The sequence below is a fragment of the Dendropsophus ebraccatus genome, chromosome 6 (assembly GCF_027789765.1).
Source record: "Dendropsophus ebraccatus isolate aDenEbr1 chromosome 6, aDenEbr1.pat, whole genome shotgun sequence".
In the NCBI taxonomy this organism is placed as follows: domain Eukaryota; kingdom Metazoa; phylum Chordata; class Amphibia; order Anura; family Hylidae; genus Dendropsophus; species Dendropsophus ebraccatus.
The window spans coordinates 71492456-71517858 of NC_091459.1; the positions used below are offsets into that span (position 1 = coordinate 71492456).

Genomic DNA, 25403 nt, shown 5'->3' on the forward strand with positions numbered 1-25403 from the left:
GGGCTGCAAGTTAAAAGTTGTTTTCTAGGACAATAACTGCATCACCTGCTGAACGGACCGCAGGACAGATCTTGGATTAAAAGCAGCTATCCGAAGGAACAAGTGGTTTGGGAGGGTCAGATTGTGGGTACAGAGTCACTTTAAACGTATCCCTTAACCAATTTAATTTGATTGCAGCTGACGGCTTCTGCAGCAGGACCAGGGAACAACCCCTTGAAGATTATTCCTTGTTTGGTACACAACACCCCCCAGAATGATATAGAGAAAGGAAGAACAGCTGTGCCTACCTTTTATCAGCAGCCTCCACGTTAATGGCATCCATTATAGCTTTCACAGTATCTGTAATTTGTTTAGCTCTGATAGTGTGCTGCTCAAACTTTGTTTTCACTGCTGACTGCGAGATACATTCCTGTGGGGCCCAAGTCACAACACATTACTGTGATCCCATCCAAAGCAAGTCAGGAATAACAAAAGGCAGATGGCACCAAGCAGTGCCCGAGGAAAGGACTCGCTGCTGCTCAAAGAAAACTCAACCCAAAGAGATGGAATAATCAAACAAAAACATGACGTATGATAAAACAGCAGGCTTACGCCTCCCTCTACACCCTGCATAGCACAGTAATGTGTATTAGTAGAACATAAAATACAACGAGAGAGAGATGACCATAAGGAATGCACAATGAATGAAACACGTTATCGTCATAATGCACCACCATTATAGTAGTCTCCATCATACCGGAAATGCACTGAAAACACCTTCATTTATACTACACACTTTTCTGACTGCCTACCCTGGACCCCAAGGACCCTGCAACAACTCTGCTCACTAGTCCCCTACTCTGGTGGTAAAGAGGTAAATCACTAAGTGTCCCTAACTGCTATAGCTTTCTGATCTCACACACTCAACATACCCATTCAAAATGCATGCCCATGTACAAGGCCATAGGTAACACCCTCAAAATAAACACTTTCATCTACATTTCTGTCCTTAATTAATCATGCTTTGTGTTGTCTACCTGTATTAGTCCACATATACTGTACAGATGCTGACAACACACTCATTCTTTCCTGGACTTAAATACGCTCACAGATGGTGTCTATTTTAGATCTCCAGTTTAAGACTACTTTCACACAACGTAACTTTTCTATTAATCACGGCCGTTGTTGCTACTTTGCATGTCCAGCAATAATCTTTTTCTTTAAAATCAACTGGTGTCAGAAAGTTATATAGATTGGTAATTTACTTCTATTAAAAACCTCTCCTGCTCTGGACAGTTCCTGTCTTGGCCAGAGATGCCAGCAGAGAGCACTGTGTCAGACTGAAAATAAAACATTTCCTGCATGACATAAAGTAGCTATGGGAAGACTGGAGATTTAAATTACAAATCTATATAACTTTCTGACACCAGATGATTTGAAAGAAAAAGATTTTACCTGGATAACCCGTTAAATAAAAAAGTTATGTTGCACTGCAGTCAGAGGAAATGTTAGGGTGCTAGGGTGAATTGGGATGCGGGCACACACAGATGCACCCGCATCCCAATTCAGCACAAATGAAGTACATCCAGCCGGTTTGGCAGTACTGTCGGGGGTCACAAAATGGACGGTGTCTCACGTAGTGTGAACCCAGCCTAAAGAGAATCTGATCTGAAGTTCTGACACCAAACTTTTAACACAGCTAAAAAGATCTTATGGAATCATGTGTAACCATATCATTGTTGCTGATCACACTGCTAGTATGACAGAAAACAACATTTTAATTGTTTAGAGATTAAAACTTGGTTTTCTCTGTTACCATAGCAGTATGGTCAACAACATAAGCTGGTGTTAGCAGGATGGTGTGGTCAAAACTTTGTCAAATGCACAGTGATATACAAACCTCAGCAGCACTTTCTGACTGCCGTCATCTCTTGGGTTAGGCACACACATGGGCGTTCAGTTAAGTTTGACAGTCCCACAAAGAAGTATCAGCATGTGAGCAGAGTCCTGCATTTACATGCAGATAAATTCTGCTGGGGTAGGATCAGGAAAATAACAAGCCCTACACTGTGGTGGTAACCCTTTCCCTAGTTTAATGGCACTACTGATATGCCAGGAGATAACCCAGTCTTCATCAAGGAGAATGCTAGCTAACACCTTACATTGGACCAAGCAGAATCTTAGTACCCAACACAAAATCTATCTATATCCACATTATATCCACACACATACTGTATAAACACACACAATCAGCTATCACATTAACACAGAGAACATGAACACAAGACATCCATGTAATGTAAAAGTAGTAAAACGTAAAAAACATGTATTACATAAAAACATAAATAAACTAAAAAAAGAAGAAACTAAAAAAAGAAGAGAAAATGGGTTATTGTCCCCCAAAGAAGTGAATCTAGAGGTCAGCAATGATGAACAACAGGTTAAGACATTAGCAGACACTGCTAGAGCTAGATTAGAAATGCATTGATATAGAGGAGGGACTTAAACAGGAGAGAGGTTAGTAACAGCACAGCAGGAAACACAGAGCAAGACGACACAGGTTCATACTTGGCTTCATTGTAAGTACAGGTATTGCACATTCTAGAAAATAACATCAAAGAGTTGTAGTAATCCAGAAAGTAACCAGACATTTCCTTTTCTTTATGTGAAAATGGATGTATTTCTAATGAGTGCTGTAGAGGTGCACAGATGCAGGGAAGTCAAACTAATGCAAACAATTTTCCAACAATTGTTTACAATTAGATGTATATAAAAAAAAAAAAAAAACACAAGCGTCTCTGCAAGTCCACCCCTCTTATTGACTATTGTGAGAAGGCTCCATAACTTTTGGCACAAGTTAGGCAATTTAAAAGGAACTAATTACCTTCCTGATGGAGTGTGAACCGGCCCAAGTAACTTATAGGTGCTATAGTGGCAAGAAATGATGTTGCCTCCGCCCAGCCACTCATGCTTGATTGGCGGCCTGACCACTGTTTTTTGTATTATGTTCCCAGCAGTCAGGCTGCCAATCAAGTGTGAGTGGCTGGGTAGAGGAAGTGACATGCTGCTGCGGCTTCGCCATCCTGCGTAGTTACCAGGAGCCAAGGTTAAGAATTTAAGATGGATGTGAAGAAATAAAAGCATGGTCTCTAGTGTTATTCAGACATTTCACATATTTAAAGGGGTAGTGCGGCGTTAGGAAATTATTCACAAAATAACACACATTACAAAGTTATACAACATTGTAATGTATGTTATGTATGTGAATGGCCCCCTTCCCCGTGTTCCCCAACCCTCGCCCGTGGACCCGGAAGTGTAGTGCATTATACATACCTGATCTGTGTCGACCGACAAAGACGTCATCTTCGGGAGGCCGGCCAATCGCTCCTGCCGTCCCTCATGCTGGCCCCCCTCTGCCGCTTCATAAGTATGCTCAGCCGTGATTGGCTCAGCACAGTTATGCTCAGCCAATCGCGGCTGAGCAGCTGATGACGCGGCACACGTCATCAGCTGCTCAGCCGCGATTGGCTGAGCACAGTTATGCTCAGCCTATCACAGCTAAACACAGTTATGACGCGGCAGAGGGTGGCCAGCATGAGGGACGGCAGGAGCGATTGGCCGGCCTCCCGAAGAGTATATCACTGTCAGAAGACGGCGGACGGGGGTCGATACGAATCAGGTATGTATAATGCACTACACTTCCGGGTCCACAGGCGGGGGTCGGGAAACACAGAGAAGGGGGCCATACACATACATTACAAAGTTGTATAACTTTGTAATGTGTGTTATTTTGTGAATAATTTCTTAGCGCCGCACTACCCCTTCAAAATATAGTGACGACCCTAAATAAGAAAAAACCTAACTTTAATGAACGTGGCTAAAGGTGAATGGAAACATCAACTGTACTACATGAAATGCTTTACAGCAGGGATCTCAAACTCGCGGCCCAACTGCGGCCCTCGGGACACTAGTTTGCGGCCCCCACCTTAATGGTAACTTTACTGTAAGTGCGGCCCTGTGTCACTGACAGTGGCGGATTATAATGTGGGCGTTTTGGGCGGCCACGCGGGCCGAGGCTCCGGGGGGGCCCATGCCGCCCACATTATTCATTTGCAGCACACGGCAGCACTTCACTTTCGGGGCCCAGTGGGCCCCTGAGTAATGTGCTGCTGTGGTGTGCACTGTCCCTGGAGTACGGATGTCGTCTGCCCCGCTCTTACGAGCCAGATGCGGCTCTTTTGATGTCCGCATCTGGCTGGCAGATCGCCCCGCTGCTGCCCGCCTCACCTACTGTAGCGCCCGGAGGTGCTCCTCCTATCCAATCAGTGGAGACCGGGAGTGTGGTGCGCTACGGCAGGCCGTGATGTACACATCCAATCAACGCGTGCGCTATGGCCAGCCACAGCGCACCACGCTCCCGGTCTCCGCTGATTGGAGGAGCACGTCTGGGCCCTACGGGCGGCCAGTAGGTGAGGCGGACAGCAGCAGCCACTATCTCGGAGGAGGTGAGGAGGAAGGGGGGGGGAAACATGGGGATGGGGGAGAAACGGGAGAGAAGCATGGGGATGGGGGAGAAACCGTGGAGAGAAGCGGGGGTGGGGGGGGGGGGGGGGGGGAGAAACCGGGGAGAGAAGCGGGGGGGGGGGGGGGTACTGTAGTACTGTCGGGGGTCACAAAATGGACGGTGTCTCACGTAGTGTGAACCCAGCCTAAAGAGAATCTGATCTGAAGTTCTGACACCAAACTTTTAACACAGCTAAAAAGATCTTATGGAATCATGTGTAACCATATCATTGTTGCTGATCACACTGCTAGTATGACAGAAAACAACATTTTAATTGTTTAGAGATTAAAACTTGGTTTTCTCTGTTACCATAGCAGTATGGTCAACAACATAAGCTGGTGTTAGCAGGATGGTGTGGTCAAAACTTTGTCAAATGCACAGTGATATACAAACCTCAGCAGCACTTTCTGACTGCCGTCATCTCTTGGGTTAGGCACACACATGGGCGTTCAGTTAAGTTTGACAGTCCCACAAAGAAGTATCAGCATGTGAGCAGAGTCCTGCATTTACATGCAGATAAATTCTGCTGGGGTAGGATCAGGAAAATAACAAGCCCTACACTGTGGTGGTAACCCTTTCCCTAGTTTAATGGCACTACTGATATGCCAGGAGATAACCCAGTCTTCATCAAGGAGAATGCTAGCTAACACCTTACATTGGACCAAGCAGAATCTTAGTACCCAACACAAAATCTATCTATATCCACATTATATCCACACACATACTGTATAAACACACACAATCAGCTATCACATTAACACAGAGAACATGAACACAAGACATCCATGTAATGTAAAAGTAGTAAAACGTAAAAAAACATGTATTACATAAAAACATAAATAAACTAAAAAAAGAAGAAACTAAAAAAAGAAGAGAAAATGGGTTATTGTCCCCCAAAGAAGTGAATCTAGAGGTCAGCAATGATGAACAACAGGTTAAGACATTAGCAGACACTGCTAGAGCTAGATTAGAAATGCATTGATATAGAGGAGGGACTTAAACAGGAGAGAGGTTAGTAACAGCACAGCAGGAAACACAGAGCAAGACGACACAGGTTCATACTTGGCTTCATTGTAAGTACAGGTATTGCACATTCTAGAAAATAACATCAAAGAGTTGTAGTAATCCAGAAAGTAACCAGACATTTCCTTTTCTTTATGTGAAAATGGATGTATTTCTAATGAGTGCTGTAGAGGTGCACAGATGCAGGGAAGTCAAACTAATGCAAACAATTTTCCAACAATTGTTTACAATTAGATGTATATAAAAAAAAAAAAAAAAACACAAGCGTCTCTGCAAGTCCACCCCTCTTATTGACTATTGTGAGAAGGCTCCATAACTTTTGGCACAAGTTAGGCAATTTAAAAGGAACTAATTACCTTCCTGATGGAGTGTGAACCGGCCCAAGTAACTTATAGGTGCTATAGTGGCAAGAAATGATGTTGCCTCCGCCCAGCCACTCATGCTTGATTGGCGGCCTGACCACTGTTTTTTGTATTATGTTCCCAGCAGTCAGGCTGCCAATCAAGTGTGAGTGGCTGGGTAGAGGAAGTGACATGCTGCTGCGGCTTCGCCATCCTGCGTAGTTACCAGGAGCCAAGGTTAAGAATTTAAGATGGATGTGAAGAAATAAAAGCATGGTCTCTAGTGTTATTCAGACATTTCACATATTTAAAGGGGTAGTGCGGCGTTAGGAAATTATTCACAAAATAACACACATTACAAAGTTATACAACATTGTAATGTATGTTATGTATGTGAATGGCCCCCTTCCCCGTGTTCCCCAACCCTCGCCCGTGGACCCGGAAGTGTAGTGCATTATACATACCTGATCTGTGTCGACCGACAAAGACGTCATCTTCGGGAGGCCGGCCAATCGCTCCTGCCGTCCCTCATGCTGGCCCCCCTCTGCCGCTTCATAAGTATGCTCAGCCGTGATTGGCTCAGCACAGTTATGCTCAGCCAATCGCGGCTGAGCAGCTGATGACGCGGCACACGTCATCAGCTGCTCAGCCGCGATTGGCTGAGCACAGTTATGCTCAGCCTATCACAGCTAAACACAGTTATGACGCGGCAGAGGGTGGCCAGCATGAGGGACGGCAGGAGCGATTGGCCGGCCTCCCGAAGAGTATATCACTGTCAGAAGACGGCGGACGGGGGTCGATACGAATCAGGTATGTATAATGCACTACACTTCCGGGTCCACAGGCGGGGGTCGGGAAACACAGAGAAGGGGGCCATACACATACATTACAAAGTTGTATAACTTTGTAATGTGTGTTATTTTGTGAATAATTTCTTAGCGCCGCACTACCCCTTCAAAATATAGTGACGACCCTAAATAAGAAAAAACCTAACTTTAATGAACGTGGCTAAAGGTGAATGGAAACATCAACTGTACTACATGAAATGCTTTACAGCAGGGATCTCAAACTCGCGGCCCAACTGCGGCCCTCGGGACACTAGTTTGCGGCCCCCACCTTAATGGTAACTTTACTGTAAGTGCGGCCCTGTGTCACTGACAGTGGCGGATTATAATGTGGGCGTTTTGGGCGGCCACGCGGGCCGAGGCTCCGGGGGGGCCCATGCCGCCCACATTATTCATTTGCAGCACACGGCAGCACTTCACTTTCGGGGCCCAGTGGGCCCCTGAGTAATGTGCTGCTGTGGTGTGCACTGTCCCTGGAGTACGGATGTCGTCTGCCCCGCTCTTACGAGCCAGATGCGGCTCTTTTGATGTCCGCATCTGGCTGGCAGATCGCCCCGCTGCTGCCCGCCTCACCTACTGTAGCGCCCGGAGGTGCTCCTCCTATCCAATCAGTGGAGACCGGGAGTGTGGTGCGCTACGGCAGGCCGTGATGTACACATCCAATCAACGCGTGCGCTATGGCCAGCCACAGCGCACCACGCTCCCGGTCTCCGCTGATTGGAGGAGCACGTCTGGGCCCTACGGGCGGCCAGTAGGTGAGGCGGACAGCAGCAGCCACTATCTCGGAGGAGGTGAGGAGGAAGGGGGGGGGAAACATGGGGATGGGGGAGAAACGGGAGAGAAGCATGGGGATGGGGGAGAAACCGTGGAGAGAAGCGGGGGTGGGGGGGGGGGGGGGAGAAACCGGGGGGGGGGGGGGGGGTTCGGGGGGGGGGGGGGGGGGGGGGGGGGGAACATGGGGATAGGGAGAAGCAGGGGGGGGAAACATGGGGATGGGGGGGGGAGAAACAGCGGAGAAAAGCAGGGGGGAGAGAAACCATTTGATGACATTGGAATGTTTTTGTAAGAGCTTTTCTTGTGGAAACCCTGATGCGGCCCAGCCTCACCCAGACTCTACCTCCAGCGGCCCCCGGGTAACTTGAGTTTGAGACCCCTGCTTTACAGTGTCTAGATTCACTATATAACCTATTAACAAGAAAAGCGAATGGGCCTAACAGCAAGGAACAACACAGTACCTCAAACAGTTTTTCAAACCTCTGGAACTCCAAGAACCTTGTCTGAAATCCCTCAGCAAGAGCGCCACCTAGAGAAATAAAGAACAGAAATTATTATGAAAATACTATGGTTTTGTAAAGGGATTTTATGAATTATAAAAAAAATTGAAATGAAATCTGTGTCTGCTTGGAGCTAGCAGCACATGGGCAGCCACTGAAGTGTCTGATTTATAAAGAGGCGCATGTGCTTTATAAATCAGATACAACCAAAGCCAGTGGGATTTTCCTTAAGAATTAATTATAAGTAATCAGTGATAGAAAAGACTAGTATGAAACAGTAAGACCTCCATACAGAGTCAGCCACTGAATCAGGAAGTACAGCTCCACCTACCAGCCTCAGGCATCCCCTGTGCCTTGTGCATCCTGGCGCTTAGAACTTCTTTGGCAGAAACAAAAAATATGCGATTTTGTGCCTCTGACCGATCAACCACTTTCAGTTCATCCACCAAAAAAGACTGGCAACGCTCTGTGTGTTGTTTACGCACCTGCTCATGTGGATACCAGAACATAATGTCAGTAGAGACATGCTAATTCAATACAACTGCAGACAACTCGATACAAGAAAAAAAATTGCACATCATTAGGAGAATATACAGAAATTATCAATGTTCCTCGCAACTGGCAACAAGATTAAAACAGAAAGGTATGGATGCATCCTGTTTTAAAGGTATCCTAAATCTTATATTAAAGAAAAAAAGGGTCTTTTAACAGGATAGTGTGAACAGGCCATATGAGTAATATCACTATGATTCATAAAAGACTCTGGTTATCAAATGCTGTACAACTGACATTACATTACAAACAGCAACTTACATCCTCCATGTACTCTGGTTCAGAGGCTGATGCATCCCAGCGATTATTTAAGATAAAAATATTAGGCTTAGAAAGCCTTTCATTGACCTTATGGAAGAAATGTTTCTCCTAAAACAGTAAAGAAAAGTACACTGTTTTACATACGGTAGATATTCCCTTCAGGACATCAAGCAAGCATTAGAGTTTTGTTTTGCTTTGTTGTGCATTCTGTTAACACATAGTAATGGCAATGTATCTGCAGACTTAAAGAGTCACTGTCAATTTTTTTTTTGCAGAAATCAATAGCCCAGACGATTTTAAGAAACTTTGTAATTGGGTTTATTAGCCATATGCCATTATCTGAATTTAAAAAGCCTTTTCCCAGGTCCCCCCCTCCTTCCTCTTTTCCATCCACTGCAAAAAATCAGGAAATTGTGACTTGTTGCATCAGACGTACCTTGTCTGTTGGAGAGGGGAGGGGGGAGGAGGGAGTTAGCCACAGCAGAAAGCAGATAACAGAGGATTACAGGCACGGAGCTGGGTGAACACTAATCAGAGGTCAGAGAGGTCAGTGCTAACTGTCAGAGGAGATAACGGGTGAGGTATTTGTAGATTAACTCTTTGTTGTCCTGTTTTGGTGTTTTATTTAGCTCTCTCCATAGGAGAACAATGAAGACAGGGGGGAGAGTTTCAAACTGCTTTTTCATGTTAAAAATGAATTTTTCGGCTAATAAACCCAATGACAAAGTTTCTTAAAATCGCCTGGACTATTGATTTGTGCAAAAAAAAAAAATTAAAATAAATAAATTTCACGACAGTGACACTTTAAAGGAGAAGTCCGGTGAAACTTTTTATTAAAGTATTGTATTGCCCCTCAAAAGTTATACAAATCAGCAATATAACTTATTATGGGAAATGCACATAAGGTGCTTTTTTCCCATGCACTTACTACTGCATCAAGGCTTCACTTCCTGGATAACATGGTGATGTCGCGACCCGACCCGGGCTGTGGCTGCTGGAGAGGATGATGGCAGGGAGACACTGAGGGACACAGGGCACTGGAGGGACACTGAGCATCCCTCTGCCATCATCCTCTCCAGCAGCCACAGCCCGCACAGCTCTGGGAGTCGGGTCGTGACATCACCATGTTATCCAGGAAGTGAAGCCTTGATGCAGTAGTAAGTGCAGGGAAAAAAGCACCTTATGTGCATTTCCCATAATAAGTTATATTGCTGATTTGTATAACTTTTGGGGGGCAATACAATACTGTAATAAAAATTTTCGCTGGTCTTCTCTTTTAAACCAGGGCTGTGGAGTCGGAGTCGTGGAGTCGGAGTCAGAGCTAGTTTTGGCTGGAGTCAGAGTCGAAAAAAAAAATGTACCGACTCAGACTCTAGCTTAAAAAAAAAAATCTTTAAAAAAATGTGGAATTGAATTTTGATATGAATTTCACAAGTTTTGCTCATGAATATACACTCACCGGCCACTTTATTAGGTACACCATGCTAGTAACGGGTTGGACCCCCTTTTGCCTTCAGAACTGCCTCAATTCTTCGTGGCATAGATACAACAAGGTGCTGGAAGCATTCCTCAGAGATTTTGGTCCATATTGACATGATGGCATCACACAGTTGCCGCAGATCTGTCGGCTGCACATCCATGATGCGAATCTCCCGTTCCACCACATCCCAAAGATGCTCTATTGGATTGAGATCTGGTGACTGTGGAGGCCATTTGAGTACAGTGAACTCATTGTCATGTTCAAGAAACCAGTCTGAGATGATTCTAGCTTTATGACATGGCACATTATCCTGCTGAAAGTAGCCATCAGATGTTGGGTACATTGTGGTCATAAAGGGATGGACATGGTCAGCAACAATACTCAGGTAGGCTGTGGCGTTGCAATGATGCTCAATTGGTATCAAGGGGCCCAAAGAGTGCCAAGAAAATATTCCCCACACCATGACACCACCACCACCAGCCTGGACCGTTGATACAAGGCAGGATGGATCCATGCTTTCATGTTGTTGACGCCAAATTCTGACCCTACCATCCGAATGTCGCAGCAGAAATCGAGACTCATCAGACCAGGCAACGTTTTTCCAATCTTCTACTGTCCAATTTCGATGAGCTTCTGCAAATTGTAGCCTCAGTTTCCTGTTCTTAGCTGAAAGGAGTGGCACCCGGTGTGGTCTTCTGCTGCTGTAGCCCATCTGCCTCAAAGTTGGAGGTACTGTGCGTTCAGAGATGCTCTTCTGCCTACCTTGGTTGTAACGGTTGGCTATTTGAGTCACTGTTGCCTTTCTATCAGCTCGAACCAGTCTGCCCATTCTCCTCTGACATCAACAAGGCATTTCCGCCCACAGAACTGCCGCTCACTGGATGTTTTTTCTTTTTCGGACCATTCTCTGTAAACCCTAGAGATGGTTGTGCGTGAAAATCCCAGTAGATCAGCAGTTTCTGAAATACTCAGACCAGCCCTTCTGGCACTAACAACCATGCCACGTTCAAAGGCACTCAAATCACCTTTCTTCCCCATACTGATGCTCGGTTTGAACTGCAGGAGATTGTCTTGACCATGTCTACATGCCTAAATGCACTGAGTTGCTGCCATGTGATTGGCTGATTAGAAATTAAGTGGTAACGTGCAGTTGGACAGGTGTACCTAATAAAGTGGCCGGTGAGTGTATATTTTGAGCAACATTCTAATAGGACACTGTCCCTATTACATAAGGGTGGTCATGGAAAAGTTGTCGGTCACTATTTGGTGAGCTGGAAGAGTCCATTGTGTGGGGGGAGATCTGTGCTGTTCTCTTCCTGGATGCTGGATGACTGTATATGAGCAGCAGTGTAATATGAAGATTTCCTGTGTAATATAAAGGAGGAGGAGACATAAGTAGTGTAGCAGTAACCTCTGTCCTCAGTGTGGTGTTTTCTCTCTGGGAGAAGATTGTGTGTTTTTCTTCAGTGTTCTATGGCTGCAGCTGTGTGTGTGCTATGGCTGCAGTAGGCTGTGTATGCTATGACTGCAGCAGGGTGTGTGTGTGTGTGTGTGTGTGTGCACTATGGCTGCAGCAGGCTGAGTGTATGTGCTATAGCTGCTGCAAGCTGTGTGTGTGTGCGCGCACTATGGCTGCAGCAGGCAGTGTGTGTGTGGTATGCACTATGGCTGCAGCAGGCTGTGTGTGTATGCTATGGCTGCAGTAGGCTGTGTGTGTATGCTATGGCTGCAGCAGGCTGTGTGTTTACGCTATGGCTGCAGCAGGCTGTGTGTTTACGCTATGGCTGCAGCAGGCTGTGTGTGTGTGGTGTGGCTGCAGCAGGCTGTGTGTGTGTGATATAGCTGCAGCAGGCTGTGTGTGTATGTGTATGCTATGGCTGCAGCAGGGTGTGTGTGTGTGTGTGTGTGTGCCCCCACAGTGACCTTCTATATCACTGTGTGACCCCTCTCTATATCACTATGTGTGACCCCCTGTATATCAGTCTGGCTGACATCTATATTACATTGTTATCAGTGTTTCTTTAAGTATGGTGAATATTTAGTTAGAAATATAGAAGACTGTCAGCAGGAAAAGACCACCTGCTCCATCTAGTCTAGTTGTGAGTAGTTCAGGATATGGAGGCTGGAGACTGGCTGCATCCACTGCACACACAGAGGAGAATCTGCTTTATATACAGTATTCCTTTATTCCCTCAGAAGTCGCCCCAGGATCATGTAGGATATTAGGGAGAAGCTGCTGAGCCAGTGTGATAAATAACTCCCCTGGTATATGACTGGCCATTTATGAAGTAGCAGTAGTCGGAGTCGGACCTGATAAAATTCAGGAGTCGAAGTCGGAGGGGCGGCTTACCGACTCCACAGCCCTGCTTTAAACATGGAAACATAGAAGACTGTCAGCAGAAAAAGAAGACCAATTGTTCCATCTAGTCTGCCCTCTAGTATTTACCAACCACATCTGCTGGAAGAGTATTCTAAGTATCTACTCTTTCAGTCAAGTAATATTTTCTTATGTTTCTTCTGACCTTTCCCCCAACTAACCTCTCACTGTGTCCCTTGTGTTTAGTTTTTTATTATTTAAAAACCCTTCTGAACCTTATTTAGTCACACTTAAAAGGTTTCAAATCATGTCCCCCCTTTCCACTTTTTCTCCAAACTATTCAAACCGTCTTATGGAAAACCACAGAACAAAAGACTTTGGAAACCTAAGACGAGGAGATGATTTTGGAATTGATGTTAGAGGGGAGAGCAGAAGCACGCCATGTACCAGTGGCAGCTATGGTCCCCAATAGGTGCACAGCATTTTTCTTTCAGATTTGCAGACACATGACATTTAAAAAAATGCTGAAAACAAGAAGAGAGCTGACATTTGTAATCCTGCATTACCGTGTTCATAAGTGTAGATTCAGAATTCGCCACAAGAACAAAAACATCAGCATCAAGGCAAAACTTGTCAATCCAGCTGTCCAGCTCTGTAGTCACATCCGTTCCCGGGCTGCAACAAAACAGCACACACAATTTTACAAAACATAGTCTGCAGTGCTTCAATATATATATATATATATATATCAATATATAATATATATCAATATATATATATATATATATTTATATTACATACACATATATATATATATATTACATACACATATATATATATATATATATATATATATATATATATATATATATATATATATATATATATATGGGGTGAATACATCAGAAAAACTTTGGAATTATATATTGGTGCATGTGATGTACATAGACTGAAATGTCAACCACATCAACAGCTTTATCCGTCATAGATAATACTGACAGAGGACAACAAAGGGGTTTAGTGTGCCAGGAAACGTCAGACACATCTTCTTATAACTAGGGCTCCATGAAGATCAGAAAAACCTGTAGATGTTGGCAATAACCCCCCCCCCCCCTTCCCAAAATGGGGTCACAGATTCTTCAGCAAAAGACAGTAGTGTCTACAGGCTATTACTCAATAACTTATGTTGAGTGCTGCACACATCTGTGTGTTAAGGGTCACTCATGTTGTCTTTAACATTTGATTGTTTTGGCTTGGCTGACTACAAGTTTGTAGTTGGTGTCAAACATTTTTGTTTGACACCAGTTGGTGTCAAACATTTCAGTTGCGGTCTATGAAATTTTCTAGCTAATAAAAAAATGTATTCAGTGTTCCATTGTTGGGGAGAAAATATACAGTGACACTTTGCACAATGCATTTTACCATCAAGTCTCACCTGTCTACAAGAACCAAGTCATCTCTAAGTAGTGCACATTTTGCTTTGGGCCAGAAGACATGTACAAGACAACCAGCCTCCAAATCTTTATCCATATGAAGGGCATGAGCCAGCTGATTCACAGTCTGCACAGAGAAGGGATGGTTAGCTCTATGCACAAGAACTAATATGTAAGGCTGGTTCACATAAGTGTAATACAGGCACTTTTTTTGTGGACATATTACAGAACACACTACATACATTTTTTTGCAGTGGCTTACTGTGTAAGCAGGTACAGTCAGCTCTTATTATAACACAACACTGTTAATCTGTTCTGGTTTCTCATTGCAGGTCATCACCTTTACACTCTTTTTCTCCTCCGATCCTTCTGTCATCAAGTAAGCTTTGTCTCCCTCGGTGCCCTCCACACTTAGGAAGCAGTTGGTAGTATGGCCTATACCACTGGGCAAGACCTTGTCCCACAGCATGGAGTTGATCACTGTGCTTTTCCCACTGCTTGTTCTACAAGAAGATAAAGGAAAGGAAATGTTCATATAATAGTATGATCACAGAGGGTCACATGATAACATACTGCTACTTTCACACAATCATTTCTGACCATCACTTGAAGGAAAGTGACTCAACCAATGACAATTTAAGGTATTATCCGGCCTTTGGCCTCATTGACCCAGAGCAAGGGGGGCGGAATTGTCCGCCGAGGAATGCAGTTAGCCTCTGTGTCATAATGACACTCTATGGGAGGCTCGAGCGTCGCATCGATCAGCGTCTCTCATTCTTCAGCGCCGAGAGATGCAGCACGTGCGCCTCCCATAGAGTATCATTATGACACAGAGGCTAACGGCATTCCTCGGCGGACAATTCCGCCCCTCTTGCTCTGTGTGAACGGGGCCTTATGCAGATGACTACTAAATAACATGACGCCAAAAGAGAAGTATAATGCTCTATAATTCTGAAAAGCAATGTGTTTCCAATATGCTGACACACAAATGGCTCTCTAGTATGAATCTGTCTCTATACATATCAGTGCAAGCAGCTTGTGTACATGACCCCTTTTAGATGTATGTGGCCAGATTTAAAGTGACACTGTCACCCCCTTTGTGCATTCTGACATCTCTACACAGGTGTAAAGGGTAAATTTAGCGTTTTTCATACCTTATTTCATATCATACGTCATCGTGCTTGTTCAAGTAAAAAGTCATCTTTTATTTTTTAACTGCAGATTGTTAAGTGGGCGGGGCCTCACGGCATTAGCACCACTAAGCCCCGCCCACACCGCACCAGTTGGCCCCGCCCCCTCATAGGCCATTGGAACAGGCTGTCCGAAAGGCCTAGACCCCACCCCCTTTAGGTCGGCCAACCAATGGGTGTCAAGGGGGCGGTGCCGACGGTGCCGTTGTGGGCAGGGCTAAGTGGCGCTAATGCCGCGAGGCCACGCCCACTTAATACAATCTCCAGTTGATAAAAGGACACTTTTTACTTGAACAAGCACCATGACGTATGATATGAAATAAGGTATGAAAAACGCTAAATTTACCCATTACACCTGTTTAGAGATGTCAGAATGCACAGAGGGGGTGACAGTGTCACTTTAAAGGCCCGCGTTCACGTCGGCGGCGCGCCGCGTCCTCCGCATGCCGCGCATGCGCAGTACGGTGGGAGAAGACGCTGACGTACTGCGCGTGCGCGGCGTGCGGAAGACGTCGGCGACGCTTGCGCTCCAAGACGGCGGCGCGACGACGTCTTCCGCACGCCGCGCACGCGCAGTACGTCAGCGTCTTCTCCCGCCGTACTGCGCATGCGAAAGACGCTGCGCGCCGCCGATGTGAATGCGGGCCAGAGATGACGTCGGCGGAGCGCAGGTCTTTGAATCACGCCCCTCTGGGCGTGATTACAGCGCCAGGGACCGTGACTAGTTCAGCCCACCTTGACTACTTGGGGCTGATTAGCATACGGCGCGGGACATCACAAAAGTAAGATTACGGGGTAATAAAGGAGGGGACGGAGGGGACAGGGGGATGTTTGAGAAGCGTGCTGGCTGATGTACCAGCACGTTTCCTTATCAATGGGGGCAATTTCGGCGTGATTGGTTCCCTTTAAAGAGGATAGACATACCTGCCAAAGAATGCCACCTTCATGTGTCTCCGGGACAGGACCTCCCCAATTCCAGCCAGCTTCCTTTTATAATTCTGAATCTCCTTTAGGTCATCTTCAGATGCTATATTTCTTAATTCTGGATTTTGATAGGTTTCTATGAAAAAAACAAACAAAAAAAAAAAAAGTTAAACATATACATACAATGTAATGTAATATAATGGAATTTAAAGCTGAATTCACAGGTAGAGAAACATCTGCAACCATAAAATTGGATGTCATATACAAAGAATAGTGCAAATGCAGATTTATTTGGACCAATCAGTTTGGGCTTCTATACGATAACTGCCCCCCCCCCCCCCCCCCCCCCCCCCCCCACATTCTTCATCCACCAGGTGTACTGCATGTTGCTCTCTGTTTCCTAATGCTGGTGCTTGCCAGTGATTCCAGTACTGTTATCTTTACAGTCTGGAAAGCATCTAGAAAACCATTCTCTAATGTAGAAATGTCAGGCACTGAAATGGAATGTACTATACAAAACTATTTCCACAGCAGATAATGCTATAAGATGCCTCTCACCTTCTACAAATATAACACCGTCACTGATGTAATCTACGAGCTGATCGAAGATAGATGTGATGGCTTTCTTCGCCTGCACAAAGTGCTTTAAGGGGGAGACACCCTTTTCCTCCATGTCTTCTGTGAAAGCAAACAAAATGTATTTATTACTCAAAGTCATGAAAAGGCTTCTACCTCGTATTGTACACACAGCTGTAAGTACAGTCTGCTGGGGTAGTTCTGACCTTTTATAATACAGTAACAAATTATACAGATGGACAACCTCCCAAAGATCATTCTGCACTCTGAGGACTGAAATCTGACACTGTTTACTACTTTCTGTCCCTCTTAGTAGAGGTCACAAGCCGTGTCAGTCACTGGTTACATTACCAGGCTGTGCTTACTATGTGGGCATATCTGGGGCGTAGACCTTGACTGGTTCTACTACTACAGCTAAGCTATGCACTGGCCCAGATACTAACAGCATGAAAAGCTACAAAATGCACCAGATGTATTGCAGTGGCCCAGGCTATTGATAAATCGGGCATAAGGCCATGTTACAAGGGCACAACAATGAGCGCTGATCATTTCCCGAGCAGTCCCGTGGCTACATTTATTGTTCTGCCAAAGCATGGGCTCTTTACTTCACTGTCTGCTGCACAGCTCCTTTTGATTTTATTGTGCAACAACAGCATGACAAAAGTATCAAGTTCTGGTGCAAATTATAACAGAATTCTGGCACATCTGCTCCACCGACTTTAATGGCACGTTCCCATTAAGTTGTATCATTGTGTATGGTAGGAATGCTCCCAGTGTAAGCAAGCAGACACCTCCATAGCCTTCCACTGTCCAAAAGACTTTTAGTCTTCATCTGGCTGGTATAGCCAGAAAACAACAAACACAAATGTTACACTATATTTTATGTGAAAAGGGTCATCCATTTTTTTCTTTTAACAAAGAGCAATACATATTACTGGCATGCCACTTACCAAGAAACACTTGTGCTCCATTCAGAATACAATGCTGGCCAAGCAATGGAGGAGACTTCAGAAATGAACATAACGGAGCACAACTTCATTATGTCATCATTAGTAATATGCTATACATTCATAAGGCAGTGGACAAAGCCTTTAAATGCATGGATTCATTTAAACAAAAGGCCATTCATGCATTAAGGTATTTAATTGCAATTATTGAATAAAAAGCCATGAATTGCTCTGAGAAGAAGTCACAGTCTTTCATTTATATGTGTCCTCCATTAAGGATCATTTCCTGACTTTGTATTGGGTAATACAATAATATCCATCATAATGACAGGCTTATACAGGCTACTGGAGGAGCGGCCTCTAGTGTCACAATAGTCTCAAGTAGGTTTCAGTTTATAATGAAGTGGAGCAGCAACAGGAAACGAAAGAGTAATTGAACATGACGCCGTTGGCTTAGGCCTCTATGTATAGACAGGTATAAGTAGGCGAGTCACATCACCTGGTTACTGCAAAGACTATACACACTACCCTGTGCACTGTGGGCCATAAGATGGTGCACAGAATTATATGCAATATACCACAGCATGTGTGCCCTAGCCCCTATCACATCATGATTATTCAGTATGCTCTACAACCTGCCAGAAGGGGATGTCAATATATATATATATATATATATATATATATATATATATATATATATATATATATATATATATATATATATGTGTGTATACTGGTTCCTGACCTATTGACTTTAATGGCCTAAACACAGTCAACTACACTCATTTACCAAATGTGTACATGTATTATCTGCAACTGGAAAATACAAGTACAATGGTACCCTGGTTTGAGAGTAACTTAGGTTGAGAGTGTTTTGCAAGTAGAGCTCAAAATTGTTTTTCAAAATTGTTACTTGGTTTAAGAGCTCCCTGTACTGGATGGGAGGGGGAGTGGCATGGTCTGTATAGCGGGGTCTACAGCAATGTACTCTGACCCAGGAAGTCTCCCTCACCTTCCAAATTATAGCAGATCCACTTCAGGCTGGGGCTTACATCAGGGGACAGGACTGTGGGCGTAATCTCTTCATAGCTGTAACCCCGCTCTCCCTAGAGAGTACTGCTATACTGTGCGCACATCTGCCCTGCTTATTCCTTCCTGCTCCCTGCAGTCTCTGTCAGCACTTGTGATACCCATCCTCTCCATTACTGTACAGTAACTTATAATATCACATATTCTGCTGTTTCTGAATGTTTGTTTCATCTTTTTTCCATGTTATTAAGAATTTAAAAAAAAAAAAAACATTTTTGGAGTGTGGAACCAATTGACTGCACTTTAATTATTTCTTATGGGAAAATTTGCTTTGGTTTAAGAGTGATTTGGATTAAAAGCATGGTCCCGAAACAAATTATGCTCGTAATCCAAGGCACCAGTGTACTGTTTTATCATAATAGTCACATATTCAGGCAGAATTATATACATCTAATAGATTACATGAAATGATACTTAGCAGTAGTTACAGATGGTACAGAGGAATAGTTGTTTTGCAATGGGGAGCTTCATTCTATATTATGCTCTAATACACACTGATCTCCTTCGATGACCACCAGGGTGCTGGAGACCCTCTATTCATGGTCCCAGCTGAGGCTGACTAGAAGCTACATACCCCCGGCTTTTATATTAAAAAGACTGTACCAGCAGGCCCAGGCTGAAGCACTGGAGGTGGGCCGACCCACCCTTAGTGGGAGGAAACCCACGCCCCTCTATGATAGGGTTCCATTGATTCTAATGGAGTCACGTCATGGAGGAGCTGGGGTTTCCTCCCACTAAGGGTGGGTCGGCCCGTCTCCAGTGCTTCAGCCTGGGCCTGGTGGTACAGTCACTTTAAGTTTGGATGGGGAGTGATGTACTTCCAGAAGTGTCTATGTCAGGGGTGACGAACCTCCGGGCCACATCAGGCCCCTGAGACCTCCTGATGCAACCAGAGGTTCTCCTGTGACGTGCGTCACTCTGGTGGGGCAGGAGCCAGCCCGCATAGCATCCTCCTATGTCTGTGAATGCATCGGTCGCCAGACACAGGAGTATGCTGTGCGTGCCGTCTCCTTCCTTACCAGAGCAGCACACGTCTTGTTTCCCCTGCGGGTCGTGCGCGATTACGTCATTTCATCACTCGCCGCCTGCAGGAGAAGATCGGCACAGACTAGAGGACCTGGGCAGCATGAGTAGACTACCAGGGACATCACTGGGTGTTAAAGGGGTAGTGCGGCGGTAAACAATTATTCACAGAATAACACACATAACAAAGTTATACAACTTTGTAATGTATGTTATGTCTGTGAATGGCCCCCTTCCCCGTGTCCCACCCCCCCCCCCACCCGTGTACCCGGAAGTGTGGTGCGCTATACATACCTGTCACGTGCCGACTCGTCTCCGATCTTCAGTCAGCGATGTCGTCTTCGGACGGCCGGGCCGAATCCCTCCTAGCGTCCTGAGTGCTGGCCGCCCTCTGCCGCGTCATTGGCTGCTCAGCCGCCATTGGCTGAGCATAACTGTGCTCAGCCAATCGCGGCTGAGCAGCTGATGACGTGGCCGCGTCATCAGCTGCTCACCCGCCATTGGCTGAGCCAAACTGTGCTCAGCCAATCGCGACTGAGCATCTGATGACGCTGGAGAGGGCGGCAGGCACTCAGGATGCTCGGAGGGATTCGGCCCGGCCGTCCGAAGACGACATCGCTGACTGAAGATCGGAGACGAGTCGGCACGTGACAGGTATGTATAGCGCACCACACTTTCGGGTACACGGGTGGGGGTGGTGGGACACGGGGAAGGGGGCCATTCACATACATAACATACATTACAAAGTTGTATAATTTTGTAATGTGTGTTAGTCTGAATAATTTTTTAGCGCCGCACTACCCCTTTAATGCCCGAATGGCCTTCAACAGGGAAGAGGTTCCCCACCCCAGGTCTATGTAGACCACTGATGACCATGAATGTGTGATGTAACCTTTCCCAGGCTTTGCACATATTTATCAATGAGTACATGGTTTCAGTTACAGCTACAGGTTTGGACAGCTGGACACAAGAACAACTGTATCCACCAATGCTGACTTTATTGGGTAGGTTTATGGCTGAACATTCAACATAACAATGCTTATTCCCATACACAAAGCCACCCCAGCTACACAGTCAGCTAAGAGAGATAGCAACAAATAAGACATACAACAATACATTTCTTCATCAATCACATCAATAAGACACTTCAATTTGTCAAATAAATCTTCAGGTTACAGGTTACCCAAATGGAGTCACTACTTTACTACATTTGAACTATTAAGGTGAATGGGGCCTGGACACTGGGCACAATGTGGGGGAAACAATAAAATAAAGTATACTATGTGGTATAGGACAGCAGTAACAACAAACACACCGCACTAAAGGCTCAATAGACAGCTCTACTAAACAGGCTCTGGGATCAGCCAGCGCTATCTGCATACCTCCTAAGTGTCCTTCTTTTGGAGGGACAGTCCCTACTTTGGAACCAAGTCCCTCTGTCCCTTACATGTCCCTCTTTTTGACATAAAAATTAAATTGGCATTTATAAAGTTTCTATGTTGCTCTAGAAAGTGTCTGGTTTGTCACTGTATAACAGAGCCAGACATGCACATTACTCTATCATGTGCTGCAAGCTGGGTCCTATATATTGTTATATTCTGATGCATCATGTGACATTATGGCCCCTCTGTCACACATCATATCACACCTGCAGACTCATTGATTTCTAGGGCCCCATACACACATCTGTAGGGGTTACCAATCCGTTTCGGCGACAGATTGTGAGCCCTATTAGGGACAGGGAGCAATAATTGGCAAAACTATGTAAAGTGCTGCGGAATCTGTGTGCGCTATACAAATAAAAGCATTATTATTATTAATTCCGGTCGGTGTCACTTGACAGGTGTCCCTGCAAATCTGTAATCGTGTTGGTGGTTACAGGTCCACAATTACAGATGGAGTTACTCATGTGTGACTGGGAGCTAAGGATGCAGTCACACATCCAGGACCTGCTGCTGCAGATCAGGTATGCATCTGTGTGGGGAGGGCTCGGCCATAACATAGAGGGGGATGCAGGCAGAGAACAGAGGTAAGTGCTGCCGCCCGGCCAGCAGTCACACCTAACACCCTGTCATTCCCCATCACCATGTGACCACACAGACGGTCTACGGAACAGTCTGCAGCTGTAGGGAAACTACAACTCCCAGCATGCCCGCCCAGCCTGAGCTATGTCCGCACGCTGAGAGCTGTAGTTGTAGGGCTGACTTCCCGCTGACCGGTGTGAGCAGCCGCTATACACCCGCGATGCCATGCACACACGTCACTACCTGATACTCCGCTGCCCGGGGCTCCAGCAGCACAAGCTATAGTCCCACCTGGCCGGCGACTTGACCCTGGGTAAGCTGACACAGCCGTAGCCAATCAGGAGTGGGGGCGTGATCTACGTCACTTCCGGAAGAACTCTGTTCCGTCGCAAGAGCGTGAACTGCGCGGAAACGTCTTGTCTCCAACCAGAGGCTTGTTATATCCTTGTTATATGTCGTAGAGCTGGTGTGTGTGGTGCAGCCGTGTCCACTTTAGAACGCAGTGACATAGTGACATGGGCCTTTCCACCATCACAGCCGCTGAGGAAGTAAAGGTGCTCAGTATCCTTCCCTTCCAGGTGTCACCTAATTTGGAGGGACAGTCCCAGTTGCTCCTCTAATGTCCCTCTTGTTGAGCTGATACATAGCTGGCTCCTCATGGTACGAGCCCTATGTTACTGTCACTCATAGGCAGGGGTCCTCTCCACACTAGTCATGCCCAACCTGGGGCTCTCTAGCTGGTGCAGAGCTGCAATTCCCATCATGGCCAAGCTGGAGGACCACAGGCTGGAAAATAGTGCTCTATGGTATTACCAACAACCCGGGCAGCTGTACTATAAGTATACATGGCTTGTGTCACGATTATTATGTGTTTTTAGTTCTCATATGGTTCTGGTAAGATGAGAGCTGGCAGGCCACTTACCTGAGGAATGAAGGATTTATTACAGTATAAGAAGGTAAACACATAAAACATACGGGAACCTTTTATAAAACAGTAAAAACTTGTCAAATAACATTTAGTTTGGCTTCAATCCCAGTGGAGCAAAAGTTTGAGACAGGAAGAAGATGTTGAAATTCTTGCTGTGAGACGCAGTTCTTATGAAAAATAACCTTTGACATGTAATTAGGCATAGCAAAAGGTAGAAAGCCCAGCAGCACCTTCAGTCCTTAAAGGGAACCAATCACACAGAAAATCAATGTAAAGCTAAGGATACGTGCTGGTAGATCACCCAGCACACTTCCCAAATATGCCCCTGTAACCTCTGTGCCCCCCTCAATTAGACAGTATTCTTACTTTGTTCAGGTCACGTGCTGTATGTAAATTTTTGGTAAGTAGTCAAGGTGGGCGTATGTAGTCAAGGTGGGCGTATGTAGTCACGGTCCGGGGCTGTAATCACGCCCAGAGGGGCGTGATTCGGAGGCTTGCGGTCCAGTGACGTCATCCGGCGGCTTGCGTTCCGCGTCGCGGCCGCACCGACGTCTTCGGGAACCCGCGCATGCGTAGTACGTCAGCGTCGTCTTCCTCTGTACTGCGCATGACGGACATAGCCTCGAACTCACTTAGCGCCGGAGATCGTCGCTGGAGGCTGTGTTTCACCTGCTGGGCTCACCTCAATTCCTCTTTCTGCAGAAATTTGGTATTCCTCATCAGTTCTTTCTTCACTGTCACCAATGATTTTATTTGCAGGTCCCCACTGACACCAACGATTAACCCCCCCACTGCCACCAATGATAATCCCCCTTATCATTGGTGGCAGTGGGGGGGGGTTAATCGTTGGTGTCAGTGGGGACCTGCAAATAAAATCATTGGTGACAGTGGGGACCTGCAAATAAAATCATTGATGGCAGTGGGGACCTGCAAATAAAATCATTGGTGACAGGGAGAGTTTGCAAAGTAAATCATTTGTGGCAGTGAAGAAAAAACTGATGAGGAATACCAGATTTCTGCAGAAAGAGGAATTGAGGTGAGCCCAGCAGGTGAAACACAGCCTCCAGCGACGATCTCTGGCGCTAAGTTAGTTCGAGGCTATGTCCGTCATGCGCAGTACGGCGGGAGACGACGCTGACGTACTGCGCATGCGCGGGTTCCCGAAGACGTCGGCGCGGCCGCAACGCGGTAACGCAAGCCGCCGGATGATGTCACTGGACCGCAAGCCTCCGAATCACGCCCCTCTGTGCGTGATTACAGCCCCGGACCGTGACTACATACGCCCCCGGACCGTGACTACATACGCCCACCTTGACTACATACGCCCACCTTGACTACATACGCCCACCTTGACTACTTACCAAAAATTTACATACAGCGCGTGACCTGAACAAAGTAAGAATACTGTCTAAATGAGGGGGGCACAGAGGTTACAGGGGCATATTTGGGAAGTGTGCTGGGTGATCTACCAGCACGTATCCTTAGCTTTACATTGATTTTCTGCGTGATTGGTTCCCTTTAAGTATATGGCAGACCACCAATCACAGGCCCATACATCATAGTGGAAGGAATCCAACAGCATCAGCAGTGATAAAGCTTTCACCAGTATATTGTGTGACCAGGTACAAACACAATGGGGGACATTTATCAATGTTGCGCCCCAAGCGTACACCAGGGAGAAGGGCAGATTCACCCCTTCTTGCTGGCGTATGCATGCTATATGCTTTGCTCGCCTATTGGGCTGGCAGGGGAGGAGGGATGGCTCACAGGCATAAATCATGATATAAATGTATACCTACAGGAAGCAGGTGTATACTTCTTGCACCGGGCCGGCTGAGTTTACTAAGAGGCGTTACTAAGAGGCGTTAGTGAATCCGGACGTGGAAAGGAAGCAGGGGCTAATTTAAGACCGGTGTACTTGTACTTGTACACCGGTCTTAATAAATGTTCCCTAATGTGTTGTGTTTGTACCTAGTCACACAATGAACTTGTGAAAGCTTTACCACCGCTGTTGTTGGATTCCTTCTACTATGTCATCAGACATGTCAAAAGTTATTGATCACAGCAGGTCTCACTACTGACACCTGCTGTGATCAGGAGATGTAGACGGGAAGAGAGCGAAGCAGCAGCGTGATCCATTCCTGGCCGAATCTCCGTAATGGCCAATTCCGACATTGTAAGGCTATGTTCACACACAATAAGAGACCGGCCGTTCCGTGACTCGGTCATGGAATATCCGATACTGCAGTACCGGCCAGATGATCTTTGCAGCCGCAGATTTCTGATGCGGGCCCGCATCAGAACTCCTCACTTCATACTATGGAGCATCGCTCCATAGTATGCACTGACAGGGTTTTCTGCGGCCGCAGAAAACTGACATCTCAGTTTTCTACGGTGCCGCGAGAGATCCCGGTTGAAGCGTATACTATGTGTATACGCTCCGGACGGGATCCCATAGAAAGCAATCGAAATCGGCAACAACGGCCGTACTTTTACGAAAGTATACGTTGTGTGAACATAGCCTAATGGTACTTTTACACGGAGCGATAATTCGCCCGATCGCACGATTAACGATTTTGAATGAACAATGTTTTTTTTATAACGATCAGCGTTTAGACGGAAACTTCGGAAAA

General features: G+C 45.8%; 1 protein-coding gene across 2 annotated transcripts in view; it reads right to left on the reverse strand.

Annotated features, from left to right (window-relative positions):
- Positions 1-22175, reverse strand: part of MFN1 (mitofusin 1) — a 32370-nt gene extending 10195 nt beyond the window's left edge. Inside the window, exons 1-10 of one of the 2 annotated variants that reach the window (XM_069975154.1) lie at positions 22086-22175; positions 16742-16861; positions 16184-16319; positions 14410-14572; positions 14072-14196; positions 13203-13311; positions 8840-8947; positions 8358-8511; positions 7988-8055; positions 288-409 (exon numbers count right to left, since the gene is read on the reverse strand). In XM_069975154.1, coding sequence (XP_069831255.1) covers positions 288-409; positions 7988-8055; positions 8358-8511; positions 8840-8947; positions 13203-13311; positions 14072-14196; positions 14410-14572; positions 16184-16319; positions 16742-16856 — 1100 coding nt within the window. In that variant the 5' untranslated portion in view covers positions 16857-16861; positions 22086-22175. The remainder of the gene's footprint in view (positions 1-287; positions 410-7987; positions 8056-8357; positions 8512-8839; positions 8948-13202; positions 13312-14071; positions 14197-14409; positions 14573-16183; positions 16320-16741; positions 16862-22085) is intronic. The other variant, XM_069975155.1, reaches the window with a different exon arrangement.
- Between the last annotated feature and the right edge of the window lie 3228 nt (positions 22176-25403).